The following is a 26392-nucleotide window of genomic DNA, read 5'->3' on the forward strand; positions in this document are numbered from 1 at the left end:
GTACGTTAAGTGGGATGTCATGTTACAACTGAAAAATAACAATTCTCAAAGTATTGTGTGTAATTCCCATCTCTCAAGCTATAGGAAGGATGTCATTAAGGAGATGGTGTCAAAATAATTAATGAGAATGATAGCAGGACTGGAGGGCTTGGGTTATAAGGAGAGATTGGATAGACGGGCATTTTTTGCTGGAACATAGGAGACTGCAGGGTGACCTTATTGCCATATTTTAAAAATTGGTCTTTTACCCAGGGTCATGGAGTCTAAAACTAGACGGTGTAGATTTAAGGTGAGAGGAGAAAAAATTAAAGGGGACCTGAGAGGAACTTTTTCACACAGTGTGTGATGGGTAAGTGAAAAACGAGCTGCCAGATAATAAGGTACAGGTGAGCACAATTACAACATTTAAAAGGAATTTAGTCAAATCTGTGAAATAAAGTAAAAGTTCAGAGGGAAATGGGACTAGCTCAGGTAGGCAACTTGGACTGCATATGGTGCCATCACCTGTACATTATTATCTGGCTGGGCTGTATGACCTGTTTTTGTGTTCTCTTTTAGAGCTCAAATTTAAGCCAAAATTCCCCTTTTTCTCAGTTATTTTGCAGATTTACAGTTTCATACCAGCATCCATCTATCTATATACTATTAAAACTCTGTGCCTGCCGGCTGCCGTCCGGCTGCCTTTCTGCCTTTCTGCCTTTTGATTTGTTCCATCGTGTGATGTCACAATGCCCAATACTCGCAGATGTCCAATCGGAATGGCCGATGCTCGCAGATGTCCAATCGGAATGGATCCATTTACATGTACGGCTGCTGGCTGCATTTCTTCCTTTGATTCATTGCCACGCCGAATCCACACGCTCAATCTCCGAGATCTTTTCCATTTCGGTAGAGATTTCGCTTTTCTTTCTAAGTATCCGCTCCTCATTACATTTCGTCGTGTTTAAGTGCACGTTTTTAATCAAATCCTTCTCCCCCCACCCCCCAATATTTCAAAAATAAACTGGCTTCTCACCCATAGAAGCAGCCATTTCGGTAGACGTCTCACTTTTCATTCCAACTATCCACTCCTCATTAGATTTCGTTATGTTTATCTCCACATTTTTCATTAAAACCTTCTCCCCCCCCCCCACTCACTCATTTTGTCGCCTCCTGCTGGCCAGCGACCATAACGGCTGCTGGCGCCCGCATCTCGCCTCAAATACGCCATTTAAAACCAGCCGCACTGCTCATTCCTGAGCCGCTTGAGTTGGAGGACCACGTCTCCCGTGGGGGCTACGGGTAGGGAACGGCTGCGTTGGGGGAGCAGACCCAACGGGTCTGCCCTTGGTCTAGTATATTACTAAAACTCTCACCTTGTGGGAACGGGTTGTGTTGGAGGATCAGGCCTCCCGTGTGACAGGGACCCACTTGGTCTAGTTACTATTAAAACTCTTCTTTCACAAATTGTGCATTTTTACATTGCTAACAGAAAACATGGAATGAGAGTAAGATATTATGTCAGTTATTTGCTTTTTACCTGGAGATATTTCAATTCTTTTACACTGGCAGGAACTTTTTTAATAATGTTGTTCTCTAGATGAATCAGTCTTAGATTAGGAAGATATGCTAAACTTCCATTTTCAACCTCTTTAATTTTGTTGTATGACAAATCCAGTCTGTAAAAGTGAAAAAAGTGACGATAAATTCATATATATTCAACATTTTAAGGACCAGTTTGTTCCCAAAGGACAACCCATTATCCTTTTAATATCAGTTATATATTTAGGTGATGCAGTGGCAGTTTTTTTTTTGTACCAGGCTGTCAGCCTACCACCTGATAGAAAAGTACACTCAGTGACAATTTTATCACCTTTTAACTAGCATTTGTTATTCATTCTACCAAGACCTTTTACTGTTGGACATTTCTGCACAATGGAAATATTTCATGTATCTCAAATTTCTATCCATCATATTCCCAGACTTGCATTATCCTCATGAATCTATATTTCTTTGGTGTCCACAAGCACAAGTATAACATACATTCTTGTAATCAAATATATCTGAAATAAGAACATAATTATACAATACTTCAGTTGTGGTCTCATTAACGTCCTTTGTAAATATCATAAGACATATTTATTCTTGTATTGAAATTCTCACAACAAATTATTATTGGCATTGGTGACCAAATATTGGATGCTTATAAAACCTATTTGGTATGCGCTTGTTCTTTGAAAAACAAAATCATCTGTTCTTACGTGGTCGAGCTTTATGTCGATCTACAGTGCCCTCCATAATGTTTGGGACAAAGAATCATCATTTATTTATTTATTTGCCTCTGACATCCACAATTTGAGATTTGTAACAGAAAAAATCACATGTTGTTAAAGTGCACATTGTCAGATTTTAATAAAGATCATTTTTATACATTTTGGTTTCACCATGAAGAAATTACAGCAGTGTTTACACATAGTCCCCTCATTTCAGGGCACCATAATGTTTGGGATACAGCAATGTCATGTAAATGAAAGTAGTTTTGTTTAGTATTTTGTTGCATATTCTTTGCATGCAATGACTGCTTGAAGTCTGCGATTCATGGACATCACCAGTTGCTGGGTGTCTTCTCTGGTGATGCTCTGCCAGGCCTGCATTGCAGCCATCTTTAGCTTATGCTTGTTTTGGGGGCTTGCCCCCTTCAGTTTTCTCTTCATCATATAAAAGGCATGCTCAATTGGGTTCAGATCGGGTGATTGACTTGGCCACTCAAGAGTTGACCATTTTTTAGCTTTGAAAAACTCCTTTGTTGCTTTAGCAGTATGTTTGGGATCCCGTCTGAAGAAGGGTTTCGGCCCGAAACGTCGCCTATTTCCTTCGCTCCATAGATGCTGCTGCACCCGCTGAGTTTCCCCAGCAATTGTGTGTACCTGTTTGGGATCATTGCCTTGCTGTAGAATGAACCACCGGCCAATGAGTTTTGAGGCATTTGTTTGAACTTGAGCAGATAGGATGTGTGTGGATACTTCAGAATTCATTATGCTACTACCGTCAGCGTCGGCTATCCCTCGAGGTCGAAGAAGATGGTCTACGTTCCATTTTTATGGAGTCCAACCCTGGCTTTGAAAGTTCTTTGGCATTCAGGACAGGTAATTCCAGATGGCAGATCAGGCTTTGGTTGTCGTTGCCTCGCTTTCCGTTTTCTTCTCTTATCTTCTAATTCTGTGCATCTCTTGGCTTCGAAGGTCGCTGTTCCTTCTTGGATGATGGTTCGCCAGAGTTTCCTGTCCTTGGCATTGGTTTCCCAATTGTCGATGTCGATTTCACATTTCTTCATGCTGGCTTTTAAGGCGTCTTTGAATCTCTTCTTTTGTCCGCCACTTTTACGTTTGCCTTCTTTAAGCTGGGAGTAGAAGGTTTGCTTTGTTAGATGCTCGTCTTCCATCCGAACAACATGACCGACCCATCTTAGTTAGTTCTTGATGAAGATGCTAGATGTTTTTGCTTCATTCAGCACGCTGCGTTGGTTCTTCTGTCTTCCCAGCTGATTTTTAAGCTGCTTCGAAGACATCGTTGATGGAACTTTTCAAGTGTTTTCAGATCGCGTCGGTATGTTGTCCAGGTTTCTGGTGCATACAGGAGCATTGGAATCACCACTGCCTTGTACACTAGCATTTTTGTATCTGTTCGGATGTCACGATTTTGAAAGACTCGTTTGAAGACGTCCAAAAGCTGTTCCAGCACACTTAAGACGATCTTGGATCTCGTCATCAAGGTCGATGTTGGAGGAGAGGTGGTTTCCAAGGACAGAAAGTGATCCACATTTTCCAGGGTTGTTTCACCAAGTTGAATTGATGGTTCATTCCGATTTGTCTCAGTTGGTACCGGGAAATTAAGGGACAGAAGTTTAGGGGTAACATGAGGGGGAACTTCTTTACTCAGAGAGTGGTAGCGGTGTGGAATGAGCTTCCAGTGGAAGTGGTGGCGGCAGGTTCGTTGGTATCATTTAAAAATAAATTGGATAGGCATATGGATGAGAAGGGAATGGAGGGTTATGGTATGAGTGCAGGCAGGTGGGACTAAGGGAAAAAAGTTGTTCGGCACGGACTTGTAGGGCCGAGATGGCCTGTTTCCGTGCTGTAATTGTTATATGGTTATATGGTGACGATTGGTAGATAACCTGAGTCTTCTTGAAGTTGATGTTAAGTCCAAGTTTTGTGTATGCACTGTTGAAGGCAGTCGGGATCTGTTGCTGGTAGACAAAAATGCTGGAGAAACTCAGCGGGTGAGGCAGCATCTATGGAGCGAAGGAAAAAGGCAACGTTTCGGGTCGAAACCCTTCTTCAGACTGAGTCAATTAATAACTAAATTATGTTATCTAGCTAAATGACATATCTTTAGATAGGAGATGAGGAGGAATTTCTTTAGCAAGAGGGTTGCGAATCTATGGAATTCATTGCTGTGGAGGCCAAGTCTTTAGGTATTTTTAAAGCAGAGATTGACAGGTTCTTAATTAGCAAGGGTATCAAAAGTTACAGGGAGAAGGCAGGAAAATGGGGTTGAGAGGGAAAGACAGATCAGCCATGATTGAATAGCAGAGTAGACTCGTTGGACAGAGTGGCGTAATTCTGCTCCTATAACTTATTAGCTTGTTCATAGACTTGCTAATAAACCTTAAAGCAATGCATGATTTGGGTTCCATAAAGGCTGCTCAACTCCAGATTATATTATTGTCTTTGTCCAAACATGCACAAACAACCTGTATTCCAAAGGTTAGTGTGAATATCCTTGATATCAGAATAGTCATTGACGAGTGATAGTGTTGAGCCCTAATAAAATTTAATTATGTCAAAATAAAATATTTCCTTTTGTGGAACTCATACATATCACAATGGTTTCACTCTGTCACAAGGTTTTAAAAGTGTAGAAGATTTTGTTGTGGTAAAATCAAATAATGTTTGCACATTGTTCAGTTCCATTCTCAATTCTTCAGATAATGATTTGTCTATTCCTACATCCCAACAAATGAGTAAAATGTGCTAGGCAATGACAATCTAACAGAATAAAGTCCAATTTCAGTAATCGTATTGTTAAATCCTCAGCCTATATCCTGAGCACACCATTGTAAACTGGATCAGTCGCATACATACAGGCTGTATTATTACATTGTTTTAATGGAGTATCATTATGATTAAAGCACTTGCTTGTCAATTTTAAGGCCTCAGCAATGTAACTAGCGGGCACTTCAAGGGACAGTGGTGTCTGATTATTGTGTGGACGCCATCCGCTATAACCAAAATTCATTATAAAGAGGTCCATAATAATGAGCATAAATTATTGTATCTGCAGAGGATGGATGTCCTGTGACAAATAACTCTTCTACTGAGTTCCAAAGCCTTTCCACTTACAACTCAAAAGTCAGGGATCCAGTACACAATTCCTTTTCCTGAAAGAGTGCACCTCCAGATTCCTCAAGAAGCTTTATGCCATCAGGATAAAGCAATCCAGTTGATTGCTATACTACTCTAAACAGTTCCTTCTTTCTCCATCATTGAACCATGATGGCAGTGTGTGACATTTGTAGGAGTCACTGCAAAAACGAACACACACGTCTTCCTTGACAAGACCTTACAACCCTGCGAAGGACTAAGGCAATGTCCATGTTTCCTTTGAAGTCACACATATATATTGGCATTTCTTCACCATTTATGTGTCAAAATGCTAAAATTACATTTAGAACAACATAATTGGAGTATCTTCAGCAGTGATTTAAAGAAGGTGATTGACTAAAGATAGACACAAAAAGCTGGAGTAACTCAGCAGGATAGGCAGCATCTCTGGAGAGTAGGAATTGATGATATTTCTGGTCGATACCCTTCTTCAGACTAGTCAGGGAAAAGGGAAACGAGAGATGTCGACGATGATGTAGAGAGATAAAGAACAATGAACAGGAGAGATGAAGACATTAATTAACTAATTACATTCTTAAAGGCAATTAAAATAAGACAATAAATGCTGGTCAACAACATCCTGTGTAAATTTACAAAATTCCCTTTGTGGTACGTATATACATATACATATCCATATACATCCCATCGATGGCCTTGTTGTCTATCCGCATTGTAACCTCTACTGATAATGTCAAACACACTTTGTACAAAAAGTCACTATAAGAATAAGGAAAAGAATCAATCAAGGAAGGTAGTGCATCCGTGGATAACAAGGGAAATCAGGGATATTATCAAAACAAAAGTTGAAGCATACAAATTAGCCAGAAAAAGCAGCCAACCAGAGGACTGGGAGAAATTCAGAGTCCAGCAGAGGAGGACAAAAGGCTTAATTAGGAAAGGGAACATAGATTATGAAAGAAAACTGGGAGGGAACATAAAAACTGACTGCAAAAGTTTTTATAGATATGTGAAGAGAAAAAGATTAGATAAAACAAATGTAGGTCCCTTGCAGTCAGAAACAGGTGAATTGATCATGCGGAATAAGGACATGGCAGACCAATTGAATAACTACTTTGGTTCTGTCTTCACTAAGGAAGACATAAATAATCTGCCGGAAATAGCAGGGGACCGGGGGTCAAATGAGATGGATGAACTGAGTGAAATCCAGGTTAGCCGGGAAGTGGTGTTAGGTAAATTGAAAGGATTAAAGGCCGATAAATCCCCAGGGCCAGATAGGCTGCATCCTAGAGTACTTAAGGAAGTAGCCCCAGAAATAGTAGATGCATTAGTGATAATTTTTCAAAACTCTTTAGATTCTGGAGTAGTTCCTGAGGATTGGAGGGTAGCTAATGTAACCCCACTTTTTAAAAAGGGAGGGAGAGAGAAAACGGGGAATTACAGACCAGTTAGTCTAACATCGGTAGTGGGGAAACTGCTAGAATCAGTTATTAAAGATGGGATAGCAGCACATTTGGAAAGTGGTGAAATCATTGGACAAAGTCAACATGGATTTATGAAAGGTAAATCATGTCTGACGAATCTTATAGAATTTTTCGAGGATGTAACTAGTAGAGTGGATGTGGGAGAACCAGTGGATGTGTTATATCTGGACTTTCAGAAGGCTTTCGACAAGGTCCCACATAAGAGATTAGCATACAAACTTAAAGCACATGGTATTGGGGGATCAGTATTGATGTGGATAGAGAACTGGCTGGCAGACAGGAAGCAAAGAGTAGGAATAAACGGGTCCTTTTCACAATGGCAGGCAGTGACTAGTGGGGTACCGCAAGGCTCAGTGCTGGGACCCCAGCTATTTACAATATATATTAATGATTTGGACGAGGGAATTGAATGCAACATCTCCAAGTTTGCGGATGACACAAAGCTGGAGGGCAGTGTTAGCTGTGAGGAGGATGCTAGGAGGCTGCAAGGTGACTTGGATAGGCTGGGTGAGTGGGCAAATGCATGGCAGATGCAGTATAATGTGGATATAATGGTTATCCACTTTGGCGGCAAAAACAGGAAAGTAGACTATTATCTGAATGGTGGCCGATTAGGAAAAGGGGAGATGCAACGAGACCTGGGTGTCATGGTACACCAGTCATTAAAAGTAGGCATGCAGGTGCAGCAGGCTGTGAAGAAAGCGAATGGTATGTTAGCATTCATAGCAAAAGGATTTGAGTATAGGAGCAGGGAGGTTCTACTGCAGTTGTACAGGGTCTTGGTGAGACAACACCTGGAGCATTGCGTACAGTTTTGGTCTCCTAATCTGAGGAAAGACATTCTTGCCATAGAGGGAGTACAGAGAAGGTTCACCAGACTGATTCCTGGGATGTCAGGACTTTCATATGAAGAAAGACTGGATAGACTCGGCTTGTACTCGCTAGAATTTAGAAGATTGAGGAGGGATCTTATAGAAACTTACAAAATTCTTTAGGGGTTGGACAGGCTAGATGCAGGAAGATTGTTCCCGATGTTGGGGAAGTCCAGAACAAGGGGTCACAGTTTAAGGATAAGGGGGAAATCTTTTAGGACCGAGATGAGGAAAACATTTTTCACACAGAGAGTGGTGAATCTCTGGAATTCTCTGCCACAGAAGGTAGTTGAGGCCAGTTCATTGGCTATATTTAAGAGGGAGTTAGATGTGGCCCTTGTGGCTAAAGAGATCAGGGGGTATGGAGTGAAGGCAGGTACAGGATACTGAGTTGGATGATCAGCCATGATCATATTGAATGGCGGTGCAGGCTCGAAGGGCCGAATGGCCTACTCCTGCACCTTTTTTCTATGTTTCTATAATGACGAATTGGAGGTGGTGATTTTTATTCCTGGGGTCCTGACTAAAGCATTCACAAATGCACCTGTTTACTTACTTTTTGGTGTGTAGATCAGTGTTTTAACCCATGTGCTTAATCCATAATATATTCTGTTCCTTTTTTCCTCGGATGAACTTTTATGTTTACCCTTACATTTGTCAGTTGGCAACTCTGTTTTAAACGTAAGTAACGTAAATGCAAAGTAACATGTTTTTAATTTTAGAATTAAAATGTTTTACCTGCATAAATCTTTATATTGTCTAAAATCCTCACGTTCTATTGATGAAATCCTGTTGTGGTCGAGGTACAGCTCATAGAGGTTAGAAGGTAGATCTTTGGATGAAAAATTCAAGAGATCAAATGTAAATAATAGCAATACAGTTAACCAGACACAAATGACCTCCCTTTACTTTGGCACAGACAAAAGATAGCCTTGATCCTAAAGATTAATTACTTCTTTTGAGTGGCATACCTGAACTCTAAACTGGCATCATCACTATTTGCATTTGCCTTTAGTCTCCTCTCGATTACCAAATTTCCCTTTGTCCTCTTCACCTCTCTTTCTTCTCTGCAATCTAAAAGTTTTACTTGCTAATTCAGATGAAGGCTACCCGTCTGAAACATTGACTCCTATCTCATCACAGATGCTGCCTGACTGCAGTATTTCCAGCATTATTTTTATTTTTGTCCTGTAGACAACAATAATGTATTTCTGGTGACGCTGGTGCTAGCTGCCTCCAGTCCGGTATCTTTTTGTTTTTTTGTTATGTTGAAGTGTGTTTTTTGTGGTTTTTTTAATGTCTGGGGGAAGAGGGTACGGTAAGGGGAATACCGTCCTTCAGTCACTTCCTGGAGAGGACTATTATTCGAGTCGCATCCTCGCCCCCCCTCCTCCCCCCCCCCCCAGCGGCCTACCTACTGGATTGGCGCGGCCTTTCCTGCCGGGACCGACCAGAGCTCCAGCAGCAGCGGCGCGGCATTGGAAACATCGTGGGGCGGGCGATGCCTTACCGGGGATCGCCGTTTGAAGCCCCGGAGTGGTGCTGGGCCTGCTGCACCGACATCGCGGAGCTGTGGTTCGTGGAGCTCCCAACGCGGGCGGTGCTGATCAACATCGCAGAGTCCTGCGACTCCGCTCGGCTCGGCCTGTGGACTCGGGAGCCTCGGACTCCGGTGGGAGGTAGCTGATCTGGAGGTCCGGGCCGCTGAGGATGTTCTCCGTCGGGGTTCGGCGTCGGTGTTCCATCATCCCGGCGTGAGGGCCTGAGCATTGGGTCTCCCGTGGCGACGACTGCGGGTGCTCGGGAGGCCCAGACCACAGGTGAACATCGGGGAAGATCGGAGGGGAGGCTGGCTGGACTATGGTACCTTCCTCAACTTTGGTGCCACTGTGTTGTGTTGTGGTTATGTTGTGTCGTGGACTTCTGTGTTTGTGCTTTTTTTAAATTTTAATATGTTTTATTTATTTATTATTTATTTATTTTTATGATACTTGACTGTAAGGAAAATTCATTTAGTTGTCTCTAATATGGGATAATGACAATAAATTGAATAAAATACAATAATGCATAAATTTATAGAATAAACGTACTCTTTGGAACTGATGACAATTTTCCTTCTGACATCCGTATGTACATCAATCGCTGCACCCCATTAAATGCATCTGGTTCAATATCAGTAGTATCAAAGGGATTTCCACTAATCTCTGCAAACAAAAGAACATAATATATTGAATTATTACTTAGTTAGCATGAATTGTCATTTCTTACTGAATTACTCTGAAAGCACTGGATGTCCATGGATTTTGCTGCTGCATTTCACAGATTACAACATTGCCTAGTCATAGTCATACAGTGTGGAAACAGGCCCTTCAGCTCAATTAGCCCACACCGACCAACATGTCCCATCTACACTGGTCACATTTTCCTGCGTTTGGCCCATGTCCCTCTAAACCAATCCTTTCCATGTACCTGTCTAATTGCTTCTTAATCGTTGTGATAGTCCCTGCCTCAACTACCTCATCCGGCAGCTCGTTCCATTTAACATCCCGCTTTGTGTGAAAAAGTTACCTCTCAGATTCTTGTAAAATTTTCCCCCCTTCACCTTAAACCTATGCTCTCTGGTTCGCTATTCCCCAAGTCTAGGCAAGAGATTCTGTGTGTCTGCTCGATCTATTCATCTCATGTTCTATATCTCTCTATATCACCATCGATATCTCTCATTTCCCTTCCCCCTGACTCTCGGTCTGAAGAAGGATCTCAACTGAAAATGTTATCTATTCCTTTCCTTTGCAGATGGGTTGTCAAAAATTGCAGCAGGATATTGATCGGTTGACCATGTCGGTTGAGGAATGGTTGATGGAATACAGAGAAATGTGACGCGAGGCAGGCCATACACAGTGAATGGTAGGGCTCTGGAAAGTGTTGTAGAGCAGAGGGATACAGAAGTGCAGGTACATAATTCCTTGAAGGTGGCATCACAGGTAGATGGGATGGTCAAAAAGTATTTTGGCACATTGGCCTTCATCAGTCAGAGTATAGAAGTTGGGAGGTACACAAAATTGCTGGGGAAACTCAGCGGGTGCAGCAGGATCTATGGAGCGAAGGAAATAGGCGACGTTTCGGGCCGAAACCCTTCTTCAGACTGATGGGGGGTGGGGGAAAGAAAGAAGGAAAAGGGGAGGAGGAGGAGGAGGAGCCCGAGGGCGGGCGGATGGGAGGGTGGGAGGAGACAGCTGGAGGGTTAAGGAAGGGGAGGAGACAGCAAGGGCTAGCCAAATTGGGAGAATTCTATGTTAATGCCATAAGGACGCAAGGTCCCCAGACGGAATATGAGGTGCTGTTCCTCCAATTTCCGCTGTTGCTCACTCTGGTAATGGAGGAGACCCAGGACAGAGAGGTCGGATTGGGAATGGGAGGGGGAGTTGAAGTGCTGAGCCACCGGGAGGTCAGGTAGGTTATTGCGGACTGAGCGGAGGTGTTCGGCGAAACGATCGCCCAACCTACGCTTGGTCTCACCGATGTAAATCAGCTGACATCTAGAGCAGCGGATGCAGTAGATGAGGTTGGAGGAGATACAGGTGAACCTTTGTCGCACCTGGAACGACTGCTTGGGAATTTGGATGGAGTCGAGGGGGGAGGTGAAGGGACAGGTGTTGCATTTCTTGCGGTTGCAACGGAAAGTGCCCGGGGAGGGGGTGGTGCGGGAGGGAAGGGAAGAATTGACGAGGGAGTTGCGGAGGGAGCGGTCTTTGCGGAAGGCAGACATGGGGGGAGATGGGAAGATGTGGCGAGTGGTGGGGTCACGTTGGAGGTGGCGGAAATGGCGGAGGATTATGTGTTGTATTTGCCGGCTGGTGGGGTGAAAGGTGAGGACCAGAGGGACTCTGCCCTTGTTGCGTGTGCGGGGATGGGGAGAGAGAGCAGTGTTACGGGGTATGGATGAGACCCTGGTGTGAGCCTCATCTATGGTGGCGGAGGGGAATCCCCGTTCCCTGAAGAACGAGGACATTTCCGATGCCCTGGTATGAAATGTCTCATCCTGGGAACAGATGCGGCGTAGGCGGAGGAATTGGGAGTAGGGGATGGAGTCTTTACAGGGGGCAGGGTGGGAAGACGTGTAGTCCAGATAGCCTTGTGAGTCAGTGGGTTTGTAATGTATGTCGGTCAGGAGTCTGTCCCCTGCGATGGAGATGGTGAGGTCAAGGAATGGTAGGGACGTGTCGGAAATCGTCCAGGTGTATTGGAGTGCCGGATGGAAGTTGGTGGTGAAGTGGATGAAGTCAGTCAGTTGTGTGTAGGTGCAGGAGGTGGCGCCAAAGCAGTCGTCAATAGAAGTTGGGAGGTCATGTTGCAGTTATATAAGACATTGGTGACGCTGCATTTAGAGTACTGAGTTCAATTCTGGGCACCATGTTACAGGAAAGATGGTGTCAAGTTGGAAAGGGTATAAAGAGGATTCACGAGGATGTTGCCAGGACTCGAGTGTCTGAGTTACAGGAAGGATTTGAGCAGGCTGGGACTATTCCTTGGAGTGAAGGAGGATGAAGGGTGATCTTATAATGGTGTATAAAATCATGAGAGGAATAGATCGGGTAGACGCACAGTCCTTTGCCCAGAGTAGAGGAATGGAGAACCAGAGGACATAAGTTTAAAGTGAAGGGGGAAGGATTTAATAGGGATCTGGGGGTAACTTTTTCACACAAAGGGTGGTGGATTTATGGAACGAGCTGCCAGAGAAAGTAGTTGAGGCATGGATTATCGCAACATTTAAGAAACAATTCGACAGGTACATGGATAGGACAGGTTTAGGGGATATGGGCCAAACGCAGACAGGTGGAACTAGTGTAGATGGGACAAGTTGGTTGGTATGGGCATGTTGTGCTAAAGGGCCTGTTTCCATACAGTACAACTCTTTGACTGAACCTAAGACGATGGTGAGGCCGCATTGGAATGTTGTGTATATTTGTGGTTACCCAGCTTTAGGAAAGGCGTCATTAAGTTGGAAAAGGTGCAAAGTACATTTTTCCAGGTCTCGAGGGCCTGAATGATAGGGAAAGGCTAGGACTTTATGCCTTGGGGAGTAGAAGACTGAGGGGTGACCTTGTATAAGTGTATAAAATCATGAGGAGTACAGATAGGTTGAATGCACATAGTCTTTTTACCAGGGAATGAGAATCGAACACAATAGGGAATAGCGTTAAGTTAATCGGGGAAATATTTAAACGGGACATTAGGGGCAACGACTTCACACAGAGGATGGTGCTTATATGAATCAAACTGCCAGAGAACATGGTTGAGACAGGTTCTATAGGATAGGGTTTAGAGGGATATGGAATTATTTCTTTGTACTTTCAAATTCTTTAAGATTATGTTATTCTCATTTCTAATTGGATGTTAATAACACAAGACATTTATTCAATATAAAACATTCATGATCAAACACTAATGAAGATCACAACAAAACATAGTTCAATCAGAAAAATTATGCAAATTAACTGGATGTAAAGGAGCATTAATCGGTGATATCACGCTAAAGGATCCTTGCGAGATTCAGTCCAATTAAGCAAGACTATTATTTATGCCTCAAATTCTATGTTTCCGTGTAAAACAGGAAGGGTAACAAGCTCAGTGTTATCGCTAACTTTTGAACTTCTTACCAATGAGAAACCTCTGGGCTGAGGAGTACAGTGCATCCAAACGAAGAAAGGGGGAGGGAGCAGCTTTCATCACATCCAATGGGAGGTGATGAACCATATTGGAAATTCCTGGAAACCTTAACTGGGAAACCTAATTGCATGACATTATTCAAAATGTCCAAAACATTAAACCACCACCTTCCGAAGAAACAATATTCATTCTGGACATGGATGAGAAAACATATAATTTAAATTATCTGAAATGTTCATAAGCATGCAAAGGCACCATATAAACATGAAATATTTTCCTCTTTGAACCATTAGGTTAGAGTTAAAAAAGATTGATTGGAAGCAAAATAGTCTCTCAACTACACTGAAACCTTGTCTCGCACTCAGGATACATTCCCTGGAACAGAAAAGCGAATGGGAACAATTATATCAAGTTTCTAATAATGAAACCTGGCACAGAGCATTGCCTTCCCTGCTGTTGGGCCAGGAGCTTGGTTGAGGGCTCAGCCTTTACTTGCACTCCGGCAATAATGAAAGAAAAAGTGATTTTACATAGATACAAAGAAAATAGGTGCAGGAGTAGGTCATTCAGCCCGTTGAACCAGCACCGCCATTCAATGTGATCATGGCTGATCATCCACAATCAGTACCCCGTTGGTGCTTTCTCCCCATATCCCTTGATTCCGCTCGCCCTAAGAGTTCTCGCTAACTTTCTTTTGAATGCATCCAGTGAGTCGGCCCCCACTGCCTTCTGAGGCAGTGAATTCAACAAATTCACAACTCTCTGGGTGAAAAGGTTTTTCCTCATCTCAGTTCTAAATGGCCTACCCCTTATTCTTAAACTGTGGCCCCTGGTTCTGGACTCCCCCAACATCGGGAACATGTTTCCTGCATCTAGCGTGTCCTTTAATAATTGCATATGTCTTTATAAGACATTTATATGCCCTCTCATCCTTCTAAACCCCAGTGAATACAAGCCCAGTCGTTCCATTCTTTCATCATATGACAGTCCCGCCATCCCGGGAATTAACTTCGTGAACCTAAGCTGCACTCCCTCAATAGCAAGAATGTCCTTCCTCAAATTTTGTTGCCATATAGCCTGGTGTAAACTGTATCCAAGTTAAAATGCAATGAGTGCTGCTGAGGCCTTCTGATGAACAGGTTAAGATGGGCAATATGGCCTCTGAGATGTGGGACACAGTTTCATGCAGGCCATTACTGGCTCCATGTGTTGACAAACCGGCTGGATCCCCAATATGTTTCATCACCTCCTACTGAATGTGATGGTAGCTGCTCTCTCCCCCTCTTTTCGTTCAGCTGCACTGCTCTCAGCCCAGAGATTTCTCATCAGTAATAAGTTCAACAGCCATCGATAACACTGAGCTTGTTACCCTTCTGAAGTGAGCCAGACCAAAAAAGAGTTCAGGAACATCTGCCCTGGAACAGACGTGAAGTGCTACAGATGGTTGGGAACTAAAATGAAAACAGAAAATATTGGAAGTACACAAAACATTTCTTGTACTTTACACTTCTCTTTTTGGGTGTACGCTGATAATTGATGTACTTAATTACAGTCAAAATACATCTGAACAAAAAAATGACAAAGAGTTGGTTTTGGAAGAAATTGCTTTGACTGCTTGTTCAGTTTGATAATTTGCATAAAATAAATGTAAATGAATAAAGTAATATGTATAAACTAAGCAACACTTACCTAAAACATGTAAAAACTTCATTCCTTGAAAATCTCCTTTTTGTATTTTCTTAATTTCGTTTCCGTCAATTCTAAGTTCCAAGATTGATGTAGGTAAATTATTGGGAATCTGAGGTAGCAAATTCCAGGAAAGGTATAGCAATTTCAAGTGTTTAATAGATCGAAATGCCTTTGGGTGGATTTTGCTTATCTGATTGTTGACCAGGAAAAGTGCCTAGATAGAGAATTGAGAGAATATACACATTATTATAGTTTTAAAGATATATTTAATTGTGAATCTACAGACGTTTTACAATGGAAATTTATGAACAAAACTGCCTTAGGTTATAATTTGTGTTTAAAAAAATGTTGGATAAATTGACTTAGCAGGTCACGCGGCATCTGCAGAAGAGAAATTGTTAATGTTCCAGATTCATCAGACAGGTCTTCAAGGGTTATGGGGAGAAGGCAGGAGAATGGGGTTGAGAGAAAAAGATAGATCAGCCATGATTGAATAGCAGAGTAGACTCAATGGGCTGAATGGCCTAATTCTACTCCTATGACTTATGAACTTTCCACAAATCGACCTGACCAACTGATTTTTGTGTCTAGCATTTTATTTCTGTTTCCAATTTTTGATTTCCTTAACTTTTAGTTATTTTCATTTGAAGTATAAGTTGCCAGATACACTGGGCCCCTTAAACAACTGTAAACCTTCTTGCAAAGAAAAACATTTCCTAATTTGTATAATATTTTCCAATTTCATATTAAAAAAATCTGATAAATCAATAGATAGAGTTTCATCCTTCTACTTTTCAGAGAAAGCAATCCTAGTCTGTCTAAGTGTGCAGGAAAGAACTGCAGATGCTGGTTTAAATCAAAGATGGCCACAAAATGCTGGAGTAACTCAGTGGGACAGGCAGCATCTCAGAAGAGAAAGAATGGGTGTCGCTTCAGGTTGAGTAATGTGTTCAGGTAACAGAAATATGCCAATCCTGGACTTTGGTCAACTGGTCTTTAAACGAGTCTCGCATGTCAGATGTGCACTTACCTAATGACAACTGCTCCCATGAACTTACAACATTTCGAGACAGGACCCTTCTTCAATCCTTTGCCCATTTCCCTCCAGAGATGCTACCTGACCTGCTGGGTTCCTCGGCAGTTTGTTTTTTGATCAAGATTCCCTCTTCTGCATTACCTTGTGCCTCCATTATAATTTTACCTCGTGTTAATATAAGGGAATAACAATGTGTAATAATTCTGACTTAAATTGTTAAAGCTAAGCAGATGCTTTTAAGATAGCAACTTATATTGGGTCTAATTTAAAAGACAAAATCTAAGACATTTCCCAATAAGTAACATTTGACTTCATGCCATTTAAAGATGGGACATATTGATAGACAAAATATTTGAACATAACAGAAGTTATGGAAAGCTATTCATCCCCTTGTCATTCTTGGGCCATTCAGTATGATAATATTTTTTTTTTAACTTCAATGCCGCTTTCTTGCAATAATCTCATAACCTTTGATTCCATTACATTTCTCATTCTCTGTCTTGAATATACTAAGCAACATTCCTTCTCAGCCCTCTTGGAAAGAAAATACCATAGATTCAGTACTGTGAAGTTGAGGTTTCGTCTCATCTTGGTCTTGAATGGCTGACCCCATTAATTTTGAGACTATAGACTATTCTTGAGAATCCAGCCAGGAGAAACATCATCCTCACTTTTTCAAGCCCTATAAGACCTTTAAAGATTACTAGACCAACCGCAGACCCGTTGGGTCTGCTCACCCAATGCACCTGTTCCCTACCCGTAGCCCCCACGGGAGGTGTAGTCCTCCAACTCAAGCCGTTCACGAACGTAAGATTCCAGCACTCCCCTTGCCTTCCTCATCAGTGATCTTTTAAAAAAATTCCAATTGCACTTGCCCTGCTATATGCTATAGCAATTTGCCCTCCCCCTCCTAGTCGAGCCATTGGAACGTAATCATTTGAAGCTGGTCAGTTTGAAATTCAAGGTAATTAATCAGTAATAAGTTGAGAAATAAAGCATAAAATGTTCCGTGAAAATGATCTTTGCCTCGAGGGGAAAAATGTGAATCATAATATGTAACAATCTTGTAAAAGTTGGCATTTTTAAAGCTTAATCGCAAATAACGTGTCATATATAGGATGAAATCTTCATTAAGGCTTGATTTTTTAAAACTTTAATCAGTAATAAGTCGAGATATAAAGTATAAAATGTTGCGTGAAAGTGATCTCGGCCCCGAGGGGAAAAATGTGAATCAGAATATGTAAAAATCTTGTGAAAGTTGGCATTTTTAAAGCTTTAATCGTGAATAACGTGTCAAATATAGGATGAAATCGTCATTGAGGCTGGTCTCTGCTAGCTGAGCTATTGTGACGTCATCATTTGTAGCTGGAGGTTTTAATTTCAGTCTTTTCACTTTTTTAGACTTTAATCAGCAATGTCGAGAAATAAAGCATGAAATGTTCACATAAGGTGGCCGGAAAAATGTAATCCGGAAATATGTAAAAATGTAATCGTTACCGCCAAGTGTTTTCGCGAAGATGTAAAGTCAAGCACATATACACACTAACAAGATCAAAGTTTTAATAAGTATATGATATGATATATAATAGAGCTCTATCTAACTCTCTTTTAAATCCATCCAGTGACTTGGCCTCCACTGCCCTCTGGCAGGGAATTCCATAAATTCACAACTCTCTGCGTGAAAAAGTTTTTTCTCACCTCAATAGAAACATAGAAAGTAGTATTGTTGTAGTTAACCTAATTTCAACAGCTTGCGGTAATTTGTATATTCATCACGACTTTGTCAAATAACACAATTTCTAAAATAAAGAAAAATAACAACTTACATAGAGTGAAGGCAAATTCTTTAAATCACCTTCTTTTATTTCATTAATCTTGTTGTTTTGCAGATCAAGCATTACTGTACCTTTGGGAATATTTGCTGGCACTGACTTAAAACCTGGCATATTAAATGGAACAAAAGTTAGCTATGACTTTAGATGTTCTTCCAGCAATAATCAACTGCAGAATAATTTTACTGATAAATTACTTTAATGTGGAATTAAAAAAAACTTTCTATTCCACATTTGACCTGGGTTATCAGGTTCCATCTTTGCTTTCATTACATCAGGCAATGTGTTGGCCAATGTTTAGTCCCGGGTTCGTTAGCTGTTAAATTTGGGTATTACAACAACAAAATCAAAAGTGAGTGTGGATGATGCTTAACTTAAAATGTTCTAACTTTTTGAACAAGACTGGTAATAAGTGTTAGGTTTTCATTCCGATAGAGATGTAGTAAAATCACAAATGTGTCTTCAATTGTTTTCCTTTAATCCTATCAAATGTTTTTTTAATTGTCCTGATCATCAGAGACTTTGAAAGGTTTAATTTGCAATTCATAACAGCAAACTGTCAAGGTGGTAGTGAGATAGAACCTAAGGATCCATCCTCTGAGGCCTAGTGCGATTAAATTAGCACGGAATTGTGCAAAATATTTTAAATTATTGTTTTCTAGTTTGTCAGTGTCTCTTATTGTTGCGTGCAAGTTGGGTGAGGTAAAACAAAGTGACAAAATTATGTTGTACATAATCTATGTTTTTTTCTTTGTGGTATTTGTTGAGAAATTGAATTTGAACTAAATTACGAGTATAATTAAATGTAAATGTATATTAATTCAAACATTTGTATTCTTAATGCTAAATGATGTAGAATCAATAGTGGAGTATAGTAAGATTAAACGAGAACTTACCAGTTGGAAGTTTGATCTTGATTTTATGAGGAGTTACGATGAGCGATTACGTGAAGAAGGGTCGTCCGTCTGCGTGCACGTCAATCTTCAAAGCAGCGGTGTTAAATCACAGATAAAAAGAAGACCTGAGAATAGTAAGATTGTGAAGAAACTAGAACTTCCATATGACCTTGATAGTATGAGGGTGGGAGCGGTGGGCACGTAATCGCTCATCGTAACTCCTCATAAAATCAAGATCAAACTTCAAACTGGTAAGTTCTCGTTTAATCTTACTATTTTACTTCGGAGTTACGTGAGTGGCTACTTGAAGATTTCAAAGCTCTGTGATTTTACGCCGGTTACAAATCCAGGCGTCACACACTGAATGGATTGACCATGGATGCGTGCAGTCATTAAAGCATTCAGACATTACGTAGTTAAGTAAAGAAACTGATGCTTTAAATGAAAGAAAAGTTTTTAAAAAAGTTACCCCTCCCAACCTTGGGGGGGAAACTAAGGGACAGAACTTTAAATGGTACGTGCAAACACCCCCAGTCCGGTTATGGGTTTGTTATAAAACCGTTATTTCATTCGTCCATCCTGCAGCCACTAGGATGTCGTCAAGGGGCACGTCCATAGCTCTTGCTGCCGACGTAGATGCAGCCCTGGTGGAGTGAGATTTAACCATATAAATGTTTACTCCTGCTACCGCCATTACCTCTTTTGACCATCTGGAGATGGTTTGAGTTGACACCTTTTGGTTTGGTTTTTTTATGGCTGATGAGGACCGATTGTTCTGAGCCTCTGAGGTTCTCCGAAACTCTCAGATAGTGGTGTTAGTATGTTACCACCCACACAACCGTTGGTCCTCTGGATATGCCAAGAACTGGATCTCCATCCCTGGCATTCCTGGCCTGCTCTGTTTTATCAGGTTCCTGATTAGGAATGTTATGTTGTTCATATTGGTGGTCATGTAGTCCAACCGTAGCTTTTGCAGTGTCTGGACTCTTTGTCAGCATACCACCTTCAGGGTTAGTTATAGGCGGTCCCCACTGTCAAAGTAGGGTTTGTACCATGCTCACATCCCATGTGTCAGTGTACCTTGACCTTGGAGGTCTTAAATTGTAAATTCCCTTCATGAATTTTGTTGTAAAGGGGTGCGTTCCTATCCAACTGTGCCCTGCTTCCGGCATCAGATTGGAGGAGAGTGCGCCTCTGGCACTTATAGATGCACTATAACTTAGTTTATAGTTATAGTACAGTTGATAGGAACTCCAAGACATCCGTTATCCGAACTGTGTTGTATTTGTTCGGACAATCCTATGCCTTGAAATGGCCTCCTCAGAATCTGCAGACCAACAAGTTATACGTTAATGTAGTGGATGATTGCTCCCTGTAACTGGGTTCACTTGGAGGTCCCTGCTCTTGGGTACAGCCATTTCTGGCTGGACTATAATTCCCAACATTTTTGGGGATCAGGCTTGAGTAGGCCAATCTGGCACTACCAATATGCCTGTGGCTTAGTCTTGCTTGATTTTTGTCAAGCATCGGTTTGTGAGACAAATTGGTGGAAAGCATACATAAACATTCCACCCCAATTGAGGGAGAAAGCATCCACTGCCTTGCTCCTGGATCCAGCTCGCAGGACACATATCTGGGTAACTAATGTTTAGTCTAGATGCAAACGGATCAACATCTGGTATGCCAAATCGTGTAGTTATTTTGTTAAATACTGTCTGATTCAACATCCATTCTGTGTTGTTATTAAACATTCGTGATCCAGCATCTGTAACCGGATTATATCTACCTCGTAGATTTCCCAAATATTCCTCTCGATACACCAGTGCCAAATGAGGTTCGACAATCTGTCGTAAGATACAGATTTTACACCACCCTTGTTAATGGATATATGCCACCGCAGTGGTGTTATCAATCTGAATTTGAACAAGCACCGGTTGCATATCGCTACAGAGAACCTTGAGTCCATATTGCGCCCCAAACAATTCTGGGTAATTGATTCCATGTGTTGGGGAATTACAGACTCCTGCTCATTCCATCTGCCCCCACAGCTTTAGACTGTGTTGGTGTCTCCCCATCCTTAGCCACTTGCATAGGTCTGAAGAACCCTCGATGGCTTTCGAGCAAAATTTCCCTGAGCTCTCTCCCATTCGTTATCCACCATAGTTATTCAACAATGACCTCTGCTGGCAATCCATAGTTTGCCAATTCGGCCTGCATGTAATCTGAGTGTTCGTTCCTCTGCTTGCTGTAAGTTCTGGTAATGTAAAGGCCCGTACTGCTGGGAATGCAGTTACTATTTGCCAATTACACTCGCTGTTTGCCTGATAGATGGCTAGAATTTGACTATCAGTCTAGGAGCTGATGTCAACCCATTTGGCAGAGCCATGCCATCCAGTTAAACTTCAAATATCTCCTGTTCTTAATGAATAGACACCGAATAGTATGCATCTTTGAGGTCGATGCATGCCATGTGACCATTTTATAGGAAGCTCCTATAAAACAGTAGTTAGACCGTAACAAAAAATTGCTGTTTCTAAAAGTCTGTACTGCACAAATGAGTTAAACCTGGATGAAGTGACATCCTCCATCTGTCACCTGTCCTGGAAGGCAATCCTGCCCAAAATACTGGGCCTGCCTTGAAGACAATTCCGGTCCGAGTTCCAAGTCTGCTTGGAACCTATGTATGTTGTGCAGTAAAAAATAATCACATGTTGTTATCTGTTTTTTAAAACCAGATCTGAAATTCATGTTATTGTCATTTTGAACAAAAACACAAGAGTAAAATTACCAACATGAAACTGGTCCACAATCCCTTGTTTCAGTAAACCCAGACCCACCTACCTCCATGGCTACCGGTGGTCTTGTGGTAAGCCCAAAGGCCCCTGAGGCGGGTTCCTTTTCTCTCCTTGATTGGGAGTTGGACTGGTAGGAAGTGTGGATTCCATGTTTCTCCTGACCTCTGCTTGGGTCTTGGTCTGAAAACCTTATCATACTGAGCCTGCCTTGTCGGACAATTCTGGCCATAATTCTGAGTCTGCCTTGAAAGACGACTCTGCTCATATTTCCGTGCCCAGCTTTCAAGCTACCACCGGCTTCAGTGAACTGTTTACCCCCCATGGAGGTGTGGGGTGTGTTGTCGCCTACTGATGAAGTTTGCTTCTCGTTGGTACCTTGATTGGTCCGACAGCTTTGCTTCCTTCTTCTGGTCTTACCTGAAGAGAGGATTCGGCGGCTGGTTTCTCCAAAGTCACCCTGATAGCGCTGTTCCCTTGCCGGCATTTGTGCGGATATTCTGCCAACTGCTGTCTCTTGAGGCCATATGCATGTGCTTCAGTATGTTCATACTTTAATTCGAGATCAGTTACCTACTGATCTCGAAACCAAATTTTGTTTGAACGTTATGTGAGGTTCAAATTACAAATAAATGATATTGTATAGTATTGTAATTCGAGATCAGTTACCTACTGATCACTCACACTCCCCTCCATTGAGAGTGAGATTTGTAGGTAGCCCTGAAAACAGGTGCTGCCGCAGGCCCCTGAGGATACCTGCGCTGACATGGCCCCTCCAGCGGGCCTAAATGAGATTCTTGCTTTGGGTCAGACTGAAACTGACCGTGCATGCTCCTCGTCTCAGAGCAGGAGACATTTTCTTGATCTCTATCCAGGGAAGCACCCAGTGGAACCTGGATGATTGCAGAAGTATTTATTTTCTTTTGTGCTTATTATTTATTTTATGTAAAGCTCTTTGGTGCAAGTTAACTTAAACAGTGCTATATAAGTAAAAGTTACTTACTTACTTCCTTTCTTCTGCTTGTCCCTGGGAAGGTTCCCCCCCCCCCCCCCCCCCCCCCCCCCTGCTTTTGTAGTCCGATTCAGAGTGGTTTCTTCCATATGTACTTCCCCCTCCAATGGGGAAGACATTGGGTTGCCCCATTATGCGAGGCTCCCGGTACTGCTTGCTGTAGGCCCGGGCTGACACAGCTCTCTCCTTTAGAGCAGGTCATTGTTGGAGAGCAACTTCTCCAAAAAGTTGCTCCTATGTGGGAGAGTCGTCCTCAGACGCTCTCCGTTGAGGGAGGGCATCCCTTTCCCTCCCCGGACTCTTCTGAGTCAACGAGTTGTTTGACTTGCGGGTGGATTTTCCCGTACTGCAGGACCACCAACGGAGCTCTCCTCCTGCAACAAGTCCCCTGCGGGTTCAGCTGCCGGCGCTAAATGTCGGGAAACACCGTTGCCCGCTACTGGGAAATGCTGCGGTCTTCGGCAGCCGACTTCCCCGCGGACCGTCTCCTCGACATCTGGGCCCTGAAACTACAAAAAGTTTCAAGTCCGAAAGAATGCAGGTAAGTGATTCAACTTTCCTTACCTGCCCATCCTAACGGCCTGGGAGGACGCAGTGCCTCTACCAGTCCGTCGCACATTTGCGTTCAGACGTAATGACGTGCACGCAGACGGACGGCCCTTCTTCACGTAGTCACTCACGTGACTCCGAAGTAAAATAGTAAATCTCTGATAATCCACCACTTGATGGGAAATCCCAAAAGTTTGATATCTGGCTCAGCTGGTATTCCATGCTCCGTCTCAAACACACTAAGGTCCCCGTTTCCCGCACTCCTTCCAAAACATACCAGGGACAGTTTCCCATATTCTCTGTAAAAAACACGAGGGCTTTTTCCCCACATGCTCCCTCTAAAAACACTCCCGGGCTCCTTTTCCCATGCTTCATAAAAAACACATTAAGACCCTATTTCTATGTTACTTCACCCACACTTGCTTTAAACTCACAGGGCCCTTTAATCCACTGACCTTTGTAAATGCACCACATTGTGTTTCCTGTATTCCTTTTAACAGAGCTCACTGGAAGATTTATGAAACTATTCTGTAGCATTTAAAAAAATAAATGGAAAGTGTGTTGGGATATTAATAGGAGTAATGTCCAGTGGTCTGAAAGATCTGCCAATTCAGCATCCTATCAGCCAGCACAGTTAGGGTGGCACGGTGGCGTTACAGTAGAGTTGCTGCCTTACGGTGCCAGAGACATGGGTTTGATCCTGACTACGGGTGCTTGTTTATATGGAGTTTGTACGTTCTCCCCGTGACCTGTGTGGGTTTTCTCCGTGATCTTTGGTTTCCTCCCACACTCCAAAGACGTGCAGATCTGGCTTGGTATAATTGCATAAATGTAAAATTGTTCCTTGTGTGAGTAGGGTAACGTTAATGTGCGGGGATCGCTGATCGGTGTATATTCGGTGGGCCAGAGGATCTTTTTCCGCACTGTATCTCTAAACTAAAAAACTAAACACCAAAGTCCCAAAGGTGCCACATTATTGGAATTTTAACTGCATTTGTTCAAAAGTCAAGAGTGTTTAATTGTCATGTGTACCAGCAACGGAACAATTACATTCTTACTTGCTGCAGCTTTACAGGTCCATTAGCACAATAACACACAAACAAATCAATAATACAATAAATTATTAATCAGGTAACCAGATCATAATGCTATAAAAATGTAGTACATGGTGCAACCAAAACAAACTCAGTAGCAGATGATAGTTGCTGAGATAGGGTGGAGGTTATTGTTCAAAAGCCTGATGGTTGCTGGGAAGAAGGTGTTCTTGAACTGGTGATCACAGTTTTCAGGCACCTATACCTTCTTCCCAACAATATTAACAAAAAGGAAGTGTAGCCCCACAGGTCTTTGATGACATTAGCGACCTTTTTGAAGTAGCGCCTCCAGCAGATCCCTTTGATGGCGGTGATGTCATTACCTGTGATAGACTTATTGCAGCCTCCATTATTCCTGGGCATCGAGTTACCGAACCAGGTCATGATACAAACAGGCAATACTCTCAGCATACATACACTTGTAGATGTTTGATAGTAGTATTTGTCGATATACTTAATCTCCTCAATCTTTTGAGGAAATAGATGAGTTAATGAGCTTTCTTAGTGATTGCAACAATATGTTGGCCCAGGACTGGTGTAGAGAAAGTTCACATGGCGAGAAAGTTAAAGCTGTTAATTGCTGTCCTGTTGATGAAGATCGATTCTTTCATATTATCTCTCCCTTTCTGAAGTCAACAATCAGATCCTTAGTCTTGTGAATATTGAGAGCAAGGTTGTTGTTCTGGTCCCATCAATCAGCTTGTCAATTCCTCTCTAACTCATCATTACCCATTATTCGCCCAATAATTTGTCTGCTGGTATTGCCTGCCAATTTAAGGATGACATACGAGCTGTGACTGCACAGTGTTGCATACAGTGAGAGAGTAAAGCAGGGGACTGAGCATAGAGCCTTGAGGTACTCCTGTGTTGATCGTTATTGAGGGGAAACTGCTGTTAATTCCTTACGATTTTGAGAGTTGTGAATGCAGCATTCAAACAAACCAGTCTCTTCCTCCATCGACACCATTCATAGCAAAAGGATTTGAGTATAGGAGCAGGGAGTTGTACAGGGTCTTGGTGAGACCACACCTGGAGTATTGCGTACAGTTCTGGTCTCCTTATCTGAGGAAAGACATTCTTGCCATAGAGGGAGTACAGAGAAGGTTCACCAGACTGATTCAGTCTGAAGAAGGGTTTCGGCCCGAAACGTTGCCTATTTCCTTCGCTCCATAGATGCTGCTGCACCCGCTGAGTTTTTCCAGCATTTTTGTGTACCTTCGATTTTCCAGCATCTGCAGTTCCTTCTTGAACAAAGTTCTTAAGGGGTTGGACAGGCTAGATGCAGGAAGATTGTTCCCGATGTTGGGGAAGTCCAGAACAAGGGGTCACAGTTTAAGGATAAGGGCCGAGATGAGAAAAATATTTTTCACACAGAGAGTGGTGAATCTCTGAAATTCTCTGCCACAGAAGGTAGTTGAGGCCAGCTCATTGGCTATATTTAAGAGGGAGTTAGATGTGGCCCTTGTGGCTAAAGGGATCAGGGGGTATGGAGAGAAGGCAGGTACAGGATACTGAGTTGGATGATCAGCCATGATCATTTTGAATGGCGGTGCAGGCTCGAAGGGCCGAATGGCCAACTCCTGCCCCTATTTTCTATACTTCACTCTGCTCAGGATAGCGACCAACATAGTCGAGGAACACTCACATCCCAGTCATTCTCTCTTATCCCTCTCCCACTGACAGAAGATTCAAAAGCTTGAAAGCACATACCAGCAGATTCAAGAACAGCTTCTTCCGTGCCATCACCAGACTCTTTAAACGGACCTCTCGTATGCAAGGGATCAATTCCGGATCTTGTGTAGCTCTTGCACTTTTTTTTTAATATGCACTTTCTCTGTAGTTGTAATACTATAATTCTGCACACTTTTTTCTTTTACGCTACCTAATGCACTCATGTATGGTAGACGAAAATGCTGGAGAAACTCAGCAGGTGAGGCAGCATCTATGGAGCGAAGAATAGATGACGTTTCGGGTCGAGACCCTTCTTCAGACTGATGTGGAGGTAGGGGGTGCGGGAAGAAGAAAGGAAGAGGCGGAGACAGTATGCTGTGAGAGAGCTGGGAAGGGGAGGGGAAGGAGGGAGAA

The 26392-nt window shown here is 42.4% G+C and overlaps 2 protein-coding genes across 3 annotated transcripts in view; one reads left to right on the top strand and one right to left on the bottom strand.

Annotated features, from left to right (window-relative positions):
* The window catches only part of LOC116983484 (centromere protein P), a 299674-nt gene that overhangs the window by 165749 nt on the left and 107533 nt on the right, over positions 1 to 26392 (top strand). The window lies entirely within an intron of this gene.
* Positions 1 to 26392, bottom strand: part of aspn (asporin) — a 41003-nt gene that overhangs the window by 1445 nt on the left and 13166 nt on the right. For both annotated transcript variants that reach the window (XM_033037275.1, XM_033037276.1), the window contains exons 3-7: positions 17959 to 18071; positions 15097 to 15310; positions 9831 to 9944; positions 8479 to 8572; positions 1520 to 1658 (exon numbers count right to left, since the gene is read on the bottom strand). In XM_033037275.1, the coding sequence (XP_032893166.1) occupies positions 1520 to 1658; positions 8479 to 8572; positions 9831 to 9944; positions 15097 to 15310; positions 17959 to 18071 (674 nt within the window). The remainder of the gene's footprint in view (positions 1 to 1519; positions 1659 to 8478; positions 8573 to 9830; positions 9945 to 15096; positions 15311 to 17958; positions 18072 to 26392) is intronic.

This window comes from Amblyraja radiata, chromosome 18 (genome assembly GCF_010909765.2).
Source record: "Amblyraja radiata isolate CabotCenter1 chromosome 18, sAmbRad1.1.pri, whole genome shotgun sequence".
Lineage (NCBI taxonomy): Eukaryota > Metazoa > Chordata > Chondrichthyes > Rajiformes > Rajidae > Amblyraja > Amblyraja radiata.